Source organism: Caenorhabditis remanei, chromosome II (assembly GCF_010183535.1).
Source record: "Caenorhabditis remanei strain PX506 chromosome II, whole genome shotgun sequence".
Classification (NCBI taxonomy): Eukaryota; Metazoa; Nematoda; class Chromadorea; order Rhabditida; family Rhabditidae; genus Caenorhabditis; species Caenorhabditis remanei.
The window spans coordinates 371,368-391,151 of NC_071329.1; the positions used below are offsets into that span (position 1 = coordinate 371,368).

The window sequence follows — 19,784 nt, forward strand, 5'->3', positions numbered from 1 at the left end:
ACATAATTTTTTGAAGAATCAATTTTAAAACAGATTTTTATCAGTTTTCCAATTGTTTAAGACTGAAAACACATCAAAAAGATAGAAAACAAGGCAGAAATTATTAATAGGAATAAGCGAAAAGCAAACGCGCTCCACCGCACGCCAGTTAAACTGACGTGTGCAAAACGTGGTAGTTTTTGGAGTTTCTCCATCCGGAAAACCGTCATTTCTTATCAATTCTCACTTTTCTGACCTAAATTTCACTCAAAAAGTCGATTTTTTCAGAAAAATGCGGATATTGAACGTCTCCCTACTGGTATTAGCCACGGTTCTGCTCGATTTTGTCAGTTTTATCGAGTGCGGTAGAGATTTTTATAAAATTTTGGGCGTTGCCAAGAATGCCAACGCGAATCAAATTAAGAAAGTGAGTATTTCGAAGTCTGCGCATTTTTTAGGACTGATTTCATATTTTTAGGCTTATCGAAAATTAGCAAAAGAGCTCCATCCCGATAGAAATCATGACGACGAGATGGCAAATGAGAAGTTCCAAGACTTATCGGCTGCCTATGAGGTTTGTGATATCAAAAATTGAGTTCAGAATAAAAAATTTTTGTGGAAGTGTGCAGAATTTTGACTGAAAATGTTAATTTTCAAAAAAAAAATTTCAAATTTTATTTTATTTTGAAAATCACAATTTCACCAAAAAAACACCAACCTTTTGAGTTTTTAAGCTGGAAAATCAGTCAAAAACCGAAATTTTAACACTAAAACTTTTGACAGATTTTTTTTCTGAAAAAAACTGATTTCCACGCAAAAAATGTGGGTTTTAAGCAATTTCCTATCAAAGGTGCTGTAAAAATCAGTTTTTAAAGCTTTAAAATTGAAGTTTTTGTTGCTTTTTCGTCAAAAATTGAAGTTAGCATTGGAAAATTTCGAAACTGCAAATTTCAGCTAAAAAACTGAGTTCTTTTGGCAATTTTCCGATTAAAAGTTTATGAAAAACTCGAATTTCTAAACCAAATTCAGCTTTTTATCGTCCAAATTGATATTGACACGACACGGTTCTTACAACCGCGCTCTACTGGAACCGAAGAATTGTGTGTGCGAAATTGAGAGATTCAGAGAAAAAGAGACATCTTTCAAGGGGATTTTGGTGGAGCGCAGTTGTAAGAATTGTGACGAGCTAATATTTTGACTAAAAATTTCAAACTTTAAGCTCAAAAACCCAATTTCTTCCCTCAAAAACCCACAAATTCCAAATTTCCAGGTGCTCTCCGACAAAGAAAAACGCGCAATGTACGATCGACACGGCGAAGAAGGCGTGGCGAAGATGGGCGGTGCCGGTGGTGGTGGACACGATCCGTTCTCATCGTTCTTCGGCGATTTCTTCGGTGGTGGACAAGGAGGACATGGAGAGGAGGGAACGCCGAAGGTATATACGGAATTTCTGCTGAAAATCCGTGAAAATTTAGTCAAAAACGCCAAATTTTGACCAAAAATCATCAAATTTGGTCAATTTTGCAAAAGTGGGCGTAGCCTAATACATTTTTTATAATCTTTTTTTTCAGGGTGCCGACGTGACAATCGACCTGTTCGTGACACTTGAGGAGGCCTACAATGGACATTTTGTGGAGGTAAACCAGCTGGCGCACCTGGGACGCGTTTTGTAGAAAAATGGAAATTTTCGCTAGAAAATCGGATTTTCGAAATCTGGCGTTATTTTAGCGCGTTTGGATTTTTGGCGCACCAACGCGTTTTCTGAAAGAAGTGAAATTTGGAAGTCAAAGCTCATTTTTCATTGAAAATAGAGTTTTTATAGGATATTTTCACTTAAAAATCGAATTTCAGAGTTCTCGGATTCAAAAACCTAAAAAAAAAATGAAGGTCACTGGCGCACCTTCGACGCGTTTACTTTTTTATTTTAAAGCGATTTCAGGCAAAAATTGCCATTTTTGGCAAAAAGCAACACAAAAAATGCCCAATTCGAGCTTGAAATCGGGAAATTTTATATTTTTTGATCTAAGAACCGCGGAAAATAACATTTTCCTCTGTCAGAAAATAACAAATGTTTGAAAAATCGAATTTCCCTCATTTTTCAGCTTTTTTTCTCTATAAAACCGGTAAAAATCGCAATTTTCAGCCCGGAAAACTCTGAAAATCCACATTTTGCTGAGTTTTTCCACGAAAATTTTGTGAAAATTTCAACAAAACAATTTCCAGATCAAACGAAAGTAGGCGGTTGGCGCACCTAGGACGCGTTTTCTAGAAAAACTAATATTAGTGTTTTTATAACGAATTTTCACTTGAAAATTGAAATTTCGAAGTTCTCGCTTTCCAAAACCTCAAAATTAAGGGTTTCTGGCGCACCTTCGACGCGTTTTTTCTTTCAGATAAAACGAAAGAAGGCGGTGTACAAACAAACGTCAGGAACGCGTCAATGCAACTGTCGACACGAGATGCGAACGGAACAAATGGGACAGGGAAGATTCCAGATGTTCCAAGTGAAAGTGTGTGACGAGTGTCCGAATGTGAAGTTGATACAGGAGAATAAGGTGTTGGAGGTGAGCAGAGGAGAGAATTCAGGCTGGCGCACGGTTGACGCGTTTTATTTCAGGTCGAAGTGGAAGTCGGAGCAGATGAGGGACATCAACAGATCTTCCATGGAGAAGGAGAGCCACACATTGAGGGAGATCCAGGAGATTTGAAATTTAAGATTAGGATTCAGAAGCATCCAAGGTATAGTTGCAACTGTGCTCTACTGCGATTCTTGATCTCAGTTTAAAGAGAGAGAGAGAGAGGACATTCCAAAATTTAAGATTTTTTGATATGAATCGATTCAGAAAACCAACAAAACTTGAACTTTTCGAAAAAACGCGCCCAGGGCGCGCCAGTAATGCTCAAAAAGTGTCGTTTATGACGGAATTTTCTGTAAAAACATCGTTTTTCGCCGGTTTTTAGTCAAATTTGACCAAATTTTCTGGTTTTAAAAACGCGCCAGAGGTGCGCCAGAAATTGGCAAAATGCACTAAAAGCAATGTAAATTTAACAATATTTTTTAGTTAAAACTTTATTTTCAGAAGATTTAATGTAAAAATATGTGAAAATCGTCTTTTTTGGTCGAAAAACCATCAAAATCGGTCCTCTAGGTCTGCCAATTTACAAAAACTACGGAAAAGAGATAATTATCTTGAAGTTAGGTCTGAAAATCAGTCTGAAGTGAGTTAAGAGACCTCAGAGTGCCAAAAATCGCTCCGTGCAGTTTTTAGTACATTTCAATGGAAATTCTCCCCTTTGTGCATTTTTCAAAATTAAAAAAAAATTCAATCGAAAAAAACACTTTGAAGTCGCATAACTCGCTTCAGACTGATTTTCAGACATAGCTCTAATTCTTCTTGGGATTTCTGAATCGATTAATATCAAAAGTCTATTGGAATAGTTGTGCCCCCCCCCCCCTCTTGACAGAGAATTGCTATCGTTAGTTCGCACTAAAAGTGTAACATTCCTCACCGCTCCCTGCATAACCACGCAAGTGCACTTTTTTCCTCCCTGTCAACGTAGCGGTTCCCTCTCTGAAAGACTTCAAGTGGTGGCGATGGAGAGTTTAAAAAACTACTACTTAACACCTTTTCCTTTCACAAATCCCCTCTTACCAACCGGTTTACAGTGACAGTTTTTGGTAATAGTTTTTTTTGGTGATGTGTATAATGTGTCACTCATAAACCGAACGAAACAAACTAATAACTGAACAAAGTCGTCACTTTCGATTGTATTATGGTAATACGATGGGGGGAAAGTGAACGAAAGGATGAACTTGATCTTTGGAATCGGGTTTCCAACTGTTCTGAGTTTTGAGCCATGCTCAGGAGATTCCTGTACACGGACGAGAAATTTTGAAATTTTGACTTCTGGTCAATGTTCTGATGTCAACGAAGATCTAACGTCACTTGTCAATAGTATTGACTCAATACTAATAATGACGTGATCCTTAGTATCAAGTTTCTAGAAGCAGTGCTGAAACTGAGGAGTCAGAACCTAGGCAGGTCTGTCTGGAACTCAAAGTAGAACTCTAGGAACCTGACATGATAATCCGGAGAATGAACCTCGGAGAAGACGGCTCCAGGCGCCAAGGTTTCAACGTCAGATGTCCATGAGTGCTTTGAGCGGTTCCTTTGAATTAAGGCAAGCCGGAGATTCTGGTACACAGAGAGGAATATTGAAATCCTGACTTCAGGTCAAATAATAGTTCTGAGCTAGACAGTTGTCTGAAGATCTAACGTCACTGGTCAATAGTATTGTATTAACTCAATACTAATGATGACGTGATCCTTAGTATCAAGTTTCCAGACGGAGTACTGAGGAGTCAGAGCCTATGCAGGATCTCCAGGAATCTAACATGATATAATCCGGAAACCCGACGGATCCAGAAGTATATCGTCAGAAAACCATGAGGACTTTGAACGGTCCCTATGAACACAGGTTCTGATTTGAGAAATCCGACGTGACACCCGATTCTACAAGATCGGAGCTCTATCTCACCCTAAATTCTTGCTCATTGAGACATCCCACTCCACAGAACGCTCAAGCAGTCGAGTTGCTATCAATCGATAGCTTTATCTTCTGAGAAGATTCTTCTCCGCCCTTCTCACCCCTCACATTAGAAAAAAAGAAGCACGAAGCATGCTCAAGCAGCCGCACACTCTTTTTCATCCATTTTTCATTACAACACATCCTCAGACTTGCTGAGAGTTGCTTCTCTTAGCTCATTCCTACATCACACCAAGATATACCTTAGACATTTCACGGCACTGTGCTCAGCTGTTTAACTGAAAATGAAAATGATGTCATTCTATGGTTTTTGAGCAGCTGGACACTGTTTAGTGTAACTAGCGATGAGCTCACAACTTTCAGTCTACGGCTGACTAGATGAATCTTCTGAATCATGAGATTGTTCTTAAGGTTGAGACCCCAAAGACCACAGAGTGCTCGAACAAAAGGGATTTCAGTCAGACGACTTTCGACATATTTTGCGATCTCTCTCTCTCTCCCGGTGTGACCAACCCTTAAAAACACACACACATACAAACACAATCACATGTTCCTCTAGTATGTATGTGGTTTCACTTTTTTCTCCTTCGTCTTCATCACCGCTCGTTTTCTCTCTTTTTCTTCGTTCCGAGACCGCCCGATCTGTATGTGACCGCCCAGAGTCTTGCCCGCAAGACAGCGCGCGCATAAGCACATATGAGAGAAGGCTCGTGATTTTAGTGAAAAAATGTTCGACTGTTTCACTATGTTTGCTCCGTTCATCATATTGCATTTGTCCTTACGCATTCTTAACCCGGTTTTTCTAAGGAAAATGACGTTTTTGAACTCATCTTGGTCGTTTAGTGGTCAGAAAATGGTCTAGAAAGCCTAGAGTGTCATATGAGATCTGAAATCTAACGATAGACCGGCCTTGTGACATCTCGGGTCCGAAAATCAAGAAATTTTTAGCCTTGAGACATTGGCGGTCTCTTAGTCAGGCTTACAGACATAGGAAATCGCATGGTCTGGTCATTCTTACGGTCCTTTTTGCCATAAAAGCTAAGATGGCATTCCTAAAACTATTGAATCGGATAAACTAGGTGTTTATCCTGACCTATTAGCTAAACTAGCTCTTCCTGGCGCCTCCTAATCGAATCAGACCCATCCTGGACTAAAAAAGTGCCAACACGTCACTTCCGCCTACACAGTCCTCCCACATCATCATTCAAATCATTCCATTGATTTCAACACACAATTGAATTCGGAATGAATTCTCTCCCCCTCTCCCAACAAACACGTAGGGAGTGGTTTAGCCACCCCTCCTCTCGTATTCAATCGCTTCTGATCAACATCATCAACAACACTGTGTTGTTTTCGACACCCCGATTTTAATCGTTGTTTTTCGCCTTCTTAGGCAGAGGCTGAAAAGAAAATTCTGCTGGAAATCGGTGAACTTCAAACGTTCTACCCCGGAACACAGGCTGCCCAAACATCCGGTTCGATTCTAAAACCAATCGATATCGGTGGAAAAAATGCTTCAGACGCAAACACACACACACACACACACACACACACACACACACACATCGTTTCGTGCTCATTCATTCTCATTTCCTTCCCCACCAACTACTTTTTCATTTTTCTCTCTCTGCTTCTCTCGTCACACTCCACCTGATCGCATACACTATATCTCTTCATTTTTCTATTTGTCCAACTGATTGATGTGTGTGTATGTGGAAGAGAAGATGAAGAAGAAGAAGAAGAAGCGAAGTTCGTCATTCATGTGCTCAGCGGGCAGCTCCACACTTGACGAGAGAATGAGCACTACCAGCTTGCGTCAGTCCGTTTTTTGCTTTTGTTATAGCTATACACTCATTAGAGTGATTTATAGTTAGTTGATTTCGTTCTTCGCGAATTTCCAAAGTTTTACACTTTGTATTTGACGGCTCAGCTATTCCTTACTGCTAGGACGCCTATGGTAGCCAGAGCACTCTCTGCACAGCCCGCGAGCGGTTTTAGCCATTGCTCTGACGCCTACTGTAGCCAGAGCCGGCTGAGGAGTTCTGATTTTCTGTGGAATATCTCGTTGCATCAGAACTCTTTTGTCCTTTCAACTTTTAAATTCACTTAGAATCTAAGTCTGTACCTCCTGAAGCAAGAGAACATCAATCATGATCACGCTAATTCGGCTACGATAACCTTGTCTACCTAGTAAGGATGACCTTGTGAAGGTTATTCAAAAAGCCGCATCAATCATGATAACGATCTGTTTATTCGAGATGGATCTATCAATTTCTTTCAAATTCAACGATTTGATTATGAGGCCTTCGGATTCAACTTGAATCATTCAAGACTTCTGAAGTCCCGATTCTACAGATTCTGAAGTTCAGAATTAAATATTTGCCAAGGTTAGAACACTTCACCAAAACCGCTTGATTCAAAAGTGTTGCAACATTTAATTGCTGTCTCCTAATCTTGACACTTTTATTGGCACCTCTAATCGGTCACGACGAATCGAAAGATAAACGACAAGAATGTGTCAATTACATCGTTATCATCGTGAATGAGGAATTGATCCCCCTATCTCTCAATCAATTGATTCTTCTTTCCGCATTGACAAGGTTATGTCAATTCTCAATTGGAGAACAAAACGCCTTTCAATTCAATTGATTGATTCGAGTTGAAGTGTCTTTCTCTCCTTCCCCGTTGGTGTTGGAATTCTGAAAAATAATTCTCTTTCAGCCCCAACCATCCTATTCTTCTCTCCCACGCATTGTGTTTTGGGGATTGAGAAGAATAGGGGGAAAAAGAATAACAAAATAGAAATATATTAAAAAAACGCCCACTTTTCCGCCCTTCTCACTCTCCGCAAGCCACACAACACAGTGCCTCCAGGATTCTGTTATCAGTTTTGTGTCGATTTTTTCCCCCTTCCCCTCCACTCTCCCGGCCACCCACCGGCAGTTTTTTTGGTTCTCGCAATCGCTCCCGTCGAATGAGAAACTAGGAGAAAGTTCCGGTTTTCTCTGGATGATTTCTCGCGGATAAGATGCAATTTTACCCGATTAGAGAAGAGACGGGATTCAGGTTCCTCACAGTTTTCTTTTCTTTTTCCGAGACATGTCGGGATCAGGTTCTTCTGATAGTTACAGTAAGGCTCGCCCCGAACGGCAGAAATCGAATTCGTCGAATCAAATGATGTCGGGAGCGACAGTTAGTACAGACGTCACCTTCTTACGAATTCAAACGAGAATTCGGATGATAGACACTGTACTTTAAATGGGATTATTCAGTTCTGAATGTTCAATGATCGGAAGCGAAGATTCAGGACTCTGGACCTTTAGGATTACTGTAGCTAGAATCTTGTCTAGGTTAGCTCCCGAATCTACTGCTACAGCAAGATTCCAAGGATAACTGGAATCTCCTGAATGAGATTCTGAAAATCTGGAATTTTTGGCTTCCAAAAGGTTTCTTTCTTCCCAAGATCGCTGTGCCTGTCCCATTACAATCCCTAGCCTACACACAGCTACAGTACTATCTGTCCGACTGTCTGAGACCAAGCCGTTTCAAGATTGTTGAGCTTCAGGGCTACTGTAGCTGGAATGTCGTCTAGGTTGAATCCCGAACTTTCTGACTTAACCTTCAGCAAGGTTCCAAGGATTCATTGAATCCAGCGAAAGAGATTCTGAAAAGCCTGCATTTTTCAGCTTCCAGAAGGTTGTTTGTTAATAAGATCGTTCTGCCTGTACCATAACGATCCGCTAGCATACACACAGCTACAGTATGACTGCAACCTTCTTAAAAAGTCGTTGTACTTCTTCTTCTTCTTATTGAGTGTACTATCACACTCCTCGAAGTACACTCAAAGGAAGTACACAGCTAATCCAGTTACGATTCTTCGCCTTTCTCATCACTTTTTCACATCTCTAATACCCTCCAATTAGCAAGAAAAGGGGCATAGTAGTAGTAAAACAGAGTCTATCAAGATGACCCCGATCGGCATCTTCTCTTCTATTCAGACGTCGTCAACGTCTTCTTCTTCACATCTATCTCCCGATCTCTCTCTCTCAATGACAATATCATTCCTCCCCCTATTACTAATCTCCGCAATATGTACATGCCTTCCGCTTCTCTCTTCTTCTATCGAGAAAACGGAGAGAGAGAAAGAAGGATTGTAATACGAAACGAATGTTTGATGCGTTGGCGGTGTTGTAGTGTGTTGTGTGTCTGCTTCACTGACACCCTCTCTCACTCTCACTGATTCCGCCACCTCTCGCTATTCAGTCTTCTCGCAGTTCTTCTTTTCTGTCAGGGTTTCTGTAATCTCTCTGTGTCTTCTTCTGAAACGGTCTTCAATTCCTCAACTAACTGTATTGGTATTACAGGTTCGAACGCAAGGGTGATGATCTGTACACGAATGTGACCATCTCACTTCAAGACGCTCTCAACGGTTTCGAGATGGAAATTCAACATCTCGATGGGCACATTGTCAAGGTTCAACGTGATAAGGTGAGTGAGAGGACATCCGGACACAACAGACATGTCTCCGTTGTTGTTCAACAATTAATGTTCAAATAGTGGACACGTACACAGATAGACACAGACAAAAATAATAAAAAGTGATCAGATCACGAGAATGACGTGGCACTGTGATGAAATGTGAAGTGATGACAACAGGAAATGTCATTGATTAGTAATAGGAGTAGTGATTAGGAATTTTAGAATTCCTGACAGTTTTACAGTTTCAGTTTTACTGTTTTTACGTTACCTTGATTTTCTGAAAATTTGAGGAAAATACTTGGAATCCGAGCAGAGATGTATATATTTTATTAAATAACTTTCTTCGAAAACTTCTATCAAGTATTTTCTTCAAATTTTGAAAAAATCAAATTTTCTTACTGGACCTACCTCTTCTTACGTGATTTCACTATTTTAAAGACTCTCGTTTGTTATCTGAACACATTTTTCAAATAATGATAGTCACAACTATTCAAAATCTCACTAGGGAAGGTCATAGAGTCAGTTTGGAGTTATTGGACGTGAGAAAACGGTAATAACAAATATAAATTCAATTTTTGCCCTCGAGGCGTGGTATTTGAGAAAAACATTGTCAAAGTTCGGAAAAATAGAGATTTTTACCTTTCTGACTCGGTAATTATCTATTTTTCCCAACGTTGATCTTGTGTTTCTCGAAAACCAGGCCTCGATGGCCAATACTAATTATATATTTGGAATCAGCGTTTTCTCAGCTTTCCAATGGTATAAGTCACGTCCAATAACTCCAAAATGCCTCCATGATCTTCCCTTGTCAGTAGAAATTTATTAATTTTGGAAATTAAATTTTCTCAAAAATGATTAATCAATTCTTTGCAGGTAACGTGGCCAGGAGCGCGTCTTCGAAAGAAGGACGAAGGAATGCCATCCCTTGAGAACAACAACAAAAAGGGAATGCTCATCGTGACGTTCGACGTGGAATTCCCGAAAACCGAGTTGTCCGACGAGCAGAAGGCGCAGATCATCTCGATTCTACAACAACAAGAAATCAAGCCCAAAGCGTACAACGGCCTCTAAACGACGGGTGGATGAAGCCTAGAAGTCGATATCAACAAGTACACAATTAGATCTTCCACGGAGCGAATTTCAAAAATCTCTCTCCTTTTTTTCTCCACATTTTTCTCCCCACCCCCATTACTGAAAAGTCGCGAAGATCTCCGGATCAAATCCTTCTTCATCATCTTCCCAAAAAAACATCTGAATCTTCTTCTAGCAGACGCTGATCTCTTTTGGTCTTCATCTCTCTGAAATAACATCTTCTGAATCCTTTTATCTTTTTTCCATAGAGTCAAGTTTTTTGTGTGGAAATTTCACTGTAAATTTATTTCCCCACAAAAAATTCGAACTCTTGGCCAACACTCGGTAGTAGGAACTGTAAAATGGAAATTTTTTGAATTTTTCCAAAAAAAAGCTTCTATCTACCGATCACGGAGACAATCCAGTGTTGAGTCGAACCTGATCTTCAACTCAAAAAATGGTCCAAATCAGACCTTTATATATGTATTCCCCACCTATAATCCCCCCCATTCTTGTTAACCACGTCAGAGTTTCTATTGTTTTCTCTCTCTCACTCTCTCGATTTCTCTATGCTTTTTAACAGGTTTTCAACCTTTCTCTCTCTTTCTCTGCGTCTCTCTCTCTCAACACACAGACTCTCTCACTCTCTCCTTCCCCCATGAATCCAAAGTTCTATATTTTAAATTTTTGGGTATTTTATCTCCTCTTTTGGTGGCCTTTTTCTTCTCTCAATTCTCTCAAAACAATCTAGTTTTTCTCAAAAAAGTTTTTGTATCTGTGATAGACACTTTTCTTCCCATTTTTTAAGGCTCAATTTCTTCTTTCTTGTTTAAATGTAAAAATGTTTCTCTTTTTTCTATATCGATATGTGCCTTCGCCTTGCCTTTGTGCTTGTCGCCCCCCCCCCCCCCCCCCCAATTTTTGATTTTCTATAAATTTTTAGTAATAAATGAGGGATAATTTTAAAAAAGGTGTTTTTCAGCTTCAGAGTAACAAGAGCTTTCAAAAAAAAATCATGAAAATCTACAGTAACCCGATGGTTTCAGTCCCAAAAAATACAGTAACCCGAAATCTTAAATGCACACTGTAGTTTGCGCGGTGAGACCCATTTTGAGACCCCGAATAGGAACCGCTATAAGAACCGGTTCTGGTCAGGGCGGTTCTACTTCGGACGGTTCGTATCTACACCCAGCAATCGCGCCCCACCGACAAGTTTCTCACGATCGAAAAAAAAGAAAATAATGCTTATCAAGGACGTCACGTATCTCAGCATACAATTTTTTGCTATCAAACGAAAAAATTAATTTATTGATTTTTCTTTCGCCAGACCCTTCAACCATGACTTCCAAACCATTCAACGTGCTAACTAAGGAACTCGTCTTTCTGAAAAATAAATCTTCGACACAAACGATTCGAATCGAAAGACTCGATCCTTCTGTTCTCGGAATCAGAGCTTCGCACAACCTACCGGAATGCTTCACACTTACTCCCAGTCAAGGTATTTATCAAACTTTTTTAAATTTTAAAATATGTTTTTTTAACTAAAATTCAGTTGTCACTCGTTTGCCGTATGAATACGAAGTTTATTATGACTCTTCGAAAAATGATGGTTTGACGATTCCGGAAACTATACATATCAAGTTCACAGAGAAGATATTTATGGCGGAGGGTTTGATTGATGGAGTAACGATTAGAGTGAGAATTGCGGAGAAAAAGACAAAGTGGGTTGGTTTGGAAATTTTAGAAGAAACTAAAATAGAATCATAAGATCAGTGTGAAGACGTAATATACATCATTAGAAAGTTGAATGGTCCAAATGGGGGAGTTTCAAATAACGATACGTACAGTACCGCTCAAAAGCTTATCAACTTTTGCTGTTTTCAGTAAAAACTGACCGAGTTTGCAAGCGTATTTCGGTGTCACCCGATTGTCCGATAAACTCAATTTTGTATGGGTTAGAAAGTGCAAAAATAGCAAAAAAATTTTGTAGTTAACCATTTTTGTTTAGGGACACTACCGGAAAAGTTACAGGTTGTCAAAGTCATTTCTCCCTGAAATCGACTAATTTTAGCGCATATTAGCGAAATTTAGGAGCTTTTCACTTTGACAACCTGTAACTTTCCCGGTTGTGTTCTAACAAAGAAAAGGTCAACTACAAAAATGATGTGCTATTTTTGCTATTTCTAACCCATTCAAAATTGAGTTCATCAGACAATCAGGTGACACCAAAATACACTGTCAAAGTTGGTCATTCTCCACTGAAAACCGCAAAAATTTAGCTGATTCTGATTTTTTTTTCCAATTTTGCAACGGAGCTCCTAGAAAAAAATACTTGGGCTCACAGTTTCAGTACTAAAACATGTTGTTTTGCAATTGGCGAATCCCTGATATCCATTGCCACTGCCCTAATGTCCCCAATGTGGAGACTCTACAAATCGGGAAGAACACTTTTTTTTAAACAATTTTCAGTGACGGAAATGAGAGACATTTCCGGCACTGCTACTATCCTACTAGCTACTTTTTCAACATAAGACACTTCCCCTATCTCCATACATTGTGAAATTCTTCTAGGCTCGAATCCCTTGAATGCAAGTTGTGTCTTCTTCAATTTTCTGAAGAGAAAGAGGATCTGATTCCAAGAATACTAACTACATGTGGACACACAATATGCCAGAGCTGCGTGAATCAAATAAAACCGCCGCAGCCATCTATTTTCGGAATCGATGTACAATGCCCCTTTGACAGAAAGTCTACCAATCGTAAGTTTGTTTCCAACTAGAAGCTTCATGAAGAATGTAAATTTCAAGTCCCTCCGGATGGAATGCTTCCAAAAAACTTCACTGTGATCGAGCTGCTTCGAGAACACGAAGAAATTGCGATTCTGGAGAAGCTGACAGCGACAAAACTTTGTGAGGATCCAGATGTACCGTGCTTCGAGAATTCCAAACATGAATCTACATGCTATTGCACTTTGTGTAAAGCAGAGTTTTGTGAAGGGTTGGTTGGGATTGAAAATTTTTGGAAAAAATTATCTCCTTTTTTCAGATGTTTTGAAATCACACACGCTTCTAAAATTTTCTCAAGTCATAAAGCTATACCGATTGATCAAAAGCCAGTAGTTCTTCCAAATTGTGCAGTTCATCCGGATAGCTTGGTTTATTACTTGTGCAAGGTGAGATTTGATGCAAGTACAGTACCGGCCAAAATGATATCATATTTTGCCGATTTCAGTTGAAAATGTCCAACTTTGAGAGTGTGTCACGGTTATACTAACTTTCTCACAAAGTAAACTTTTTATGGATTGAACAGACCAAAAAAGATCTCCATTTTTGTAATTGGCGACTTTTTTGTACGGCCACCTTCTAGAGTTATAGTAGTTTTGAGAGAACAGCTCAAAAATCGCACTTTTTTGTACTTAAATGGGTCGATTTGATGGAGAAATCACTTTGTCGATATGTAACTTGCTAGGGAGCGTCCGTACAAAAAAGTTGTCAACTACAAAAATGAAGTTCTGCTCTTGATCTGTTTAGCCCATAAACAGTTATTTTGTGGTTGAAACTGTTTTACTATGACGCACTCTCAAAGTTGGGCATTTTCCAACCGTCTATTAAATTTTACAGAGCGAAACTTGCCAAACTGAAACAAAACTTTTCTGTGATGAATGTAAACTCAATGAACACGAATCTCATGAACATGACAACCTTGCTGAGAGAGTTGTCACCAACCAAGATAATCTCAAGGAAATTATCAAAAACCTTAAATCAACCGAACGGAAATTCCAACTCAAAATAGAAACAGCACAAACATGTGGTCAAAGTTATAGGAAAGATACGAAACTCTATACGGATAAGGTAGAGTCCATTAAAAGATATTTCGAAGCGAAGAAGGAGGAAGCCCTGAAAAAGTTGGATAACTATTTTGAAACAGAGAGGGAGAAACTGGAAGTTGAAAAAGAAGAAATCGAGCATGGATTGGGATTGGTGACGGAGGTTCGACGGGATATAGAGAAAATGTTAAAGAGGAAAAACAATTTGTATGATGTCGAAGAAATTATGGAGAAAGGCAACGCGTTGTGCTCGTTAGAGGCGGGGAGTGGAGGTGAGTAACTTTTTTTTTCTTTCAAAAATCCAAAAGTTGTTCTGAAAATATTAGTTGGCCATGTTTTCAACGATACTCAAACACAAGGTGGGGAAATTCCGGGCCAGGCCGGTCTGACTAAAAAACTTTCCTCACTAGGGAATAATCCTGGGTCGAGTTGGAGTTTTTTTGCTGCAAAAAAAAAATTTTTGTCAGAGTGTGATTTTCTGAAAAAAATTTAGTGCAAGTACCTAAATTTTCTAAAATGACGCATCTACAAAAAATGTGTCTGAAAATTGTCTAATGTTCCAACATAAACCATACAATCTACATGATTGGAACTACACGTAAAACCTAAAAAAAAATTGAAAAAAGTAAGAAAAACTTCTTTCACGAAATCGTTAAAAAAAACCGAATAAAGATTTGAAATCAGCGCAAATTATCCGTTCTAGTAATATATGTCTCGACCCATAACTCCACATCGACTCGGAATATTTCCCAAGTTAGAACGATACTTACACACTCACTTTACTTGATTAAAACACAATCAGAAAAAAAAAATCAACTTTCCCCAGTAAGTTTTTTTCAGCTCTCATCGTACCCTTCTCCACGATTTCACTGCCGGATGACATGTCTACTGAAAGCTTGCCAATAATCACTTTCTCGAGCTCCCCACCATCCACAGAATCAGCTAACGTAGAGCGAAAAAGTGTTGTTCGGGATGATCTGATTAGAGCGATTGATCGGAGACTGATAAAAGCGACGAGAAAATACTCACAGAAGAAATATTATAATTTGAAATAATTACTTTTTTCTGTCATTTTGAATAAAGAACAAAACATTTATTCCGAAGATGCAAGAAAAGTTGAGAAAAACCGGAACCCGTAGGTCTCAAATAACTAGAAAAGTCTATCAAAAAACAGCACAAACATGAATCAATTATTTTTCTTTCCCTTTGATACAACTCTCGGCACCCCACGGATCCCGTTTATCACGTTTCGAGTCGTTCTGTATACTGTACGAATTGTGTAGAATATGAGGGAGAATGTGCAGAAGATGACGAAGAAAAAGAAGGCGATGACATCGACCAAGAAGTATTGGAGGAAGTTCAGATGGTCGGCACCGCTTCTGGCGTGAGGCACTTCCTGGTGACGTTCGATGAACTCGACCCAGAAGGCTGCGTGGTAGAGTTCAGTGTATGGGACGTCGATGACCATGTCTTGGAAGATCAGCATCTCTTTTTTGTATCTATATATAGATTGATAACTTATTTCCAAACAATGAAAATCTGATTTTCTGGGTTATATGGTCGTATCATGGTACTGGGTTTTGGGAAAGTATTACTAGGACAGGGTATGTTTGGTCTTGCTACGAAACAGCCTGATTTTAAGTTACTGTACATAGTTATCGGTATAACACACAGCTTGATACATAGGAAAATTAAAACTCACTTCCAAACCGAGCAGAATCGGACCAACGCGTAAATAATTTAAAACTCAATATTATGTGCTGGAAAATATACCAAAATGTAGATCTCGGTGAGTTTTATGTCTTTGACCTACTACGGGCCGGATAGCAAGTCGTTAATGTACCGTGGGTAGGGCTAGAATGGTTTTTAAATTAATTTCCGCGTTTTTTGAGACTTTAGCCCGGCTTGCACTACATTAACAACAACCCATCCTGCCCATAGTAGGTCCCAGTTGTAGAACTCGCCAAGATCTACATTTTGCTATACTTTTTAGCTAATAAAACTCAGATTGAAGCGAGTTACGCGCCGGCCCGTGTAGGCCCAAGTTTGTAAGTATGAATTAAAAATCGTGCTCGCTATAATATCGTCAGTTTGTAATAAACTTATGAAACCTAGAAATTTAGATTCCCCTAGTCAATAGTATTCAGATAAGAACGTTTATGACAAGATACTGAGCCCCGCCACAATAACTACAGTAATTGTAAGCTTTCAATGACCATAATTTAAATTATCTCCAAGAAAAACTCACTTCTCATTCTCAATCACCTCCTTGATTGCTCTCGTCAAACTTCTCGCACTAAACTCCGCCTTCTCTACCATAACTCCACTATCTCTTGCCGTGATTCTCAACAGATTATCGTATCCTCGACTGGTCAATGGCACTCCGACAACCGGTACTCCATGATACACCGACTCAATGACACTATTCAATCCTCCATGTGACACGTGGCATCGACATTTCTCATGTCCGAGAAAGTCTTGGAGTGGAAGCCAGGATTTGGTGAGAAGGTTGGAGGGGATTTCAGAAGTTTGGAGGGTACCGTCGAATTGCCAGATGAAGAGAAGGTTGGGGAAAGACTTGAAAGTTTGGAGGTATGCTTGACGGATGGATTCTGGAGACTTGTTCCATTGAGCGGTGAATCCGGTGGAGAGAACGACGAAGCCATCGGGATAGGCGGAGATGCGGTCGGAGAATTCCTGGAATGAGAGAATCAGGGAAAACTAGAATCGCGGTTTGGTTGTCTTGTGACAAAACCCAAATTCAGGGTACTGTAGTTTTTACCACACTTGCAAGCACGAACCGGCGCGTAACTCGCTTAAAACTCAATATTTTGACCTGAAATTTATACCAAAATGAAGATCTCGGCGAGCTCTATGTCCTTGACCTATTACGGGCCGCATGGCAAATCGTTAATGTACCGCGGGCAGGGAAAATGTATATAAAAAAAATCAAAAATGACCAAAACAACCATTTTGGCCCGGCCTACAATAAATTAACGAGCAGCCTTCCGTACCGTATTATGTCAGAGACACAGATCTCTCCGAGATCTGCACTTTGGTGTATTTTTCAGCTCAAAATATTGCGTTTTAAGCGAGTTGCCCGGTTTGCAAGTATGGTTATTACGGAACTACTAACCAGATTTTCCAAGTATGTTTTTCTAAAATCTCCGAAATTTTACCTTTGGCAACTCCTTTGCCTTCCTACACTGAATGGCTCCAATAAAGTTGACGCGTGGCATGTATGGTCGGGAGAAGTCGAAAATTGGTGGTGTGTTCACAAAGTTGATGGAGGCATTACGCTCGATGTCGAATGTCGTGGCGACGCCCGGATAGTACTTCTGAAACTATTAAGGTATTAACATAATTTTGAAAGTCTTGACTTGATTTTTCATATAAACTTTGTTTTAAGGTAATTGGAGCCTTAGACCTCAAGCCTAGTTAGTCTTAAAATGGTAATAATTCTCTACTGTTCCAAACTTTTACTTTCTTATTCTCGACCACCAGACCTCATGGGCTAAAACTGAATATGTATGTGATATCAGCATTATCTCGGCTTTCCAATGATATGAGTCACATCTCATATCTCCACACTGACCCCATACCTTCCCTAGTAACTACCAACCTGAAAGACTGCATCAATTCTCGGCTGCACAATATGTTGGTGAATATACAACTGTTTCATATAAGACGCCACATTATAAACACGTTCACTGAACGTCAGATCATCAGTTAATCCTGTTCCAGCGACTGGAAGGTAGCTGGGTGGAGAGGGGGACTGATTGGCCCAGGCGGATTCGGTGCGGAGGCCGGTCATCGACCAGTAGATGTAGACGGATTCTGAAAAAAAACGCTCAAAAGTATATAACCTACGGTTGGTTTTCTTAAATTTAACAATAATTTGAAATCTATCAAATTACGAAATTCAATTTTCATCACACACTCACTCTTAAGCCCTGCCATCAACACTCCACATGGGTTGTACAAGTCGTCGACGATGACTGTAGAGAATCTAAAATACTGCAAGTTTTAACTATTTAATGTCAAAAAAAACTCACTGCTTCTCAACAAGCCGGTCGAACTTGCTCTTACTCCTAGCCAACACAGAATCACAGAGTCGAATTGATGCCAACCATCCGGTCGTCTGCTCGTTCTCGTTTAGATGGCTGGGGTTCCAGAGCTGGAAATTCGTAGAGTTAGATAATTTAGAGAAAATTCAATAATAAGATAGTTAGACTGAGAGCTTTTCAAAAAACGAAAACCATACCTGTCAAACGTTAGCGCGTAACTCACTCAAATATATAAAACTCGCCGAGATCTACATTTTGGTATACTTTTCAGTTCATAACATTGAGTTTTAGGCGAGTTGCGTGCCCAAACCGACAGTAATCAGAAAATCGGGAATGAATATACTTTTCTGAAAGCTCTCGGCGAGCTGAACACAGTAATTTTTATAATTTTTTTAAATTGTTAAAAATATAGGTGATACCTCCGAATGAGACGAGTGATTCCTATACTGATAAATATCCTGAAGAACTCGGTCCCCGAATTGAGCCGGCCAAAACTCCCTGGTCACTTCTGATGGGAGGATGACGTCAGACTAAAAATAATTGGAATAATTAATTAATTAAATCTGTCTAATGTCCATACCTGCTTTGGTCCAATCTCCAACCACGTCACTTTATGTTCCCTCTCCACCAATTCCTTGGCCAAAACTGCCATTGTCTGTGCGTGAACCGGGTAAAGGGTGCTTGGGATGAAGAGAACATCACCGGCGGATACATAGCCCAAGGCTAATAGAGGTAGTAGCCACGTTTTGAGCATTTTTTGGCTGGAAAAATGAGGTTTGGGTAAAAAGTTGTTAAGGGTCTCTTATATACTCCTAAGATAGACGATGTTATTCAGAGAAAACGGGACAGAGATCGATAAGAACGAAAGGTAACAAGTGATGATAGAGAGAGATGGTTAATTAGATAGATAGAGAGACAGAGACGGTGAGAAGAAAAGTAACTACAACATACAATTGTGTCGTTTGTGTAGTTGATTGATAATTTAGGCAATGTTATAAGTCATATAGAAGATAATACTTCAAAATACATTTTATCGGTCTTTAATGGATTTTGCAGTTGAAAATCGTGAAGTTAATTACTGATTGTCCAATTGCATAAATTTCTTTTTAGTTTTTAAAATATTCATCAAAAATAGGCAGAAAACATTTGTACATTTGACTTTTTGCAAAAAAAAACTTAAAAATGTAAATTTTTGTAATTAAACCCAGGCCGGCCCGTCGCAAGTATGTACAATAGTGTCAATTTAAGTAAGATAGGTACATAGATCAAATCTAGAACTTCAATTTTGTAGTAGAGAACTTTTTTGTACCAATTCTTCTTACTGAGCTGAATGTGAGTAAAGTTTTTTTCAATTCTTGATTAAACCTACTCAAAAAGAAGAATTCACATCGAATTCCTGTGACTTTTTAAGGAACCCGTGTACAAAAAAAACAAAACCACAAAAATCAAGATAAATTCTTGATCTACGTACCAACCAAAGCAAGTTAATACCGTTTGGCAATCAGGGACACCACCAGACACTCTCAAAGTTAGTCAACTTCCACAGGATCCAAAACAGGGCCAAAATAGCGAAAATTATCAAAAAAGACATAGAACTTGTCGAGATCTACATTTTGGTATACTTTTCAGCGCATTATATTAAGTTTGAAGCGAATTACAGCTCCTTTTTTGCAAGTGAGGTATAATATTCACTATTATAGCGCTCGACTATAATAAATTCATACGATATTTAACTAGACTGAGGAAATTAGAAAGGTCTCGCCACGCTTTTAAAAATATGTTGTTTCAACCGAAAAACGAAAAAAACTTGAAAA

General features: G+C 39.2%; 4 protein-coding genes across 4 annotated transcripts; 3 read left to right on the top strand and 1 right to left on the bottom strand.

Moving 5' to 3' along the window:
- Positions 1–271: 271 nt before the first annotated feature.
- On the top strand, positions 272–4,384 carry GCK72_003690 (uncharacterized protein; the record flags this gene model as incomplete). Its single annotated transcript, XM_053724191.1, has 7 exons — positions 272–406; positions 458–553; positions 1,250–1,414; positions 1,551–1,616; positions 2,373–2,543; positions 2,597–2,718; positions 4,327–4,384. The coding sequence occupies 7 exons, from the start codon at positions 272–274 to the stop codon at positions 4,382–4,384; spliced, it is 813 nt and encodes a 270-aa protein (XP_053588385.1).
- A 1,843-nt stretch (positions 4,385–6,227) lies between these two features.
- GCK72_003691 (uncharacterized protein) lies at positions 6,228–10,077 on the top strand (the record flags this gene model as incomplete). The annotated part of the gene is made up of 4 exons (XM_053724192.1): positions 6,228–6,342; positions 6,830–6,914; positions 8,892–9,015; positions 9,880–10,077. The coding sequence occupies 4 exons, from the start codon at positions 6,228–6,230 to the stop codon at positions 10,075–10,077; spliced, it is 522 nt and encodes a 173-aa protein (XP_053588386.1).
- A 1,338-nt stretch (positions 10,078–11,415) lies between these two features.
- GCK72_003692 (uncharacterized protein) lies at positions 11,416–14,958 on the top strand (the record flags this gene model as incomplete). The annotated part of the gene is made up of 7 exons (XM_053724193.1): positions 11,416–11,575; positions 11,630–11,798; positions 12,649–12,836; positions 12,885–13,074; positions 13,123–13,249; positions 13,698–14,175; positions 14,744–14,958. The coding sequence occupies 7 exons, from the start codon at positions 11,416–11,418 to the stop codon at positions 14,956–14,958; spliced, it is 1,527 nt and encodes a 508-aa protein (XP_053588387.1).
- A 131-nt stretch (positions 14,959–15,089) lies between these two features.
- GCK72_003693 (uncharacterized protein) lies at positions 15,090–18,724 on the bottom strand (the record flags this gene model as incomplete). Its single annotated transcript, XM_003097205.2, has 8 exons — positions 15,090–15,402; positions 16,152–16,600; positions 17,083–17,241; positions 17,526–17,740; positions 17,848–17,912; positions 17,959–18,080; positions 18,390–18,500; positions 18,551–18,724. 8 exons carry the CDS (start codon positions 18,722–18,724, stop codon positions 15,090–15,092), a joined length of 1,608 nt encoding a protein of 535 aa, XP_003097253.2.
- Between the last annotated feature and the right edge of the window lie 1,060 nt (positions 18,725–19,784).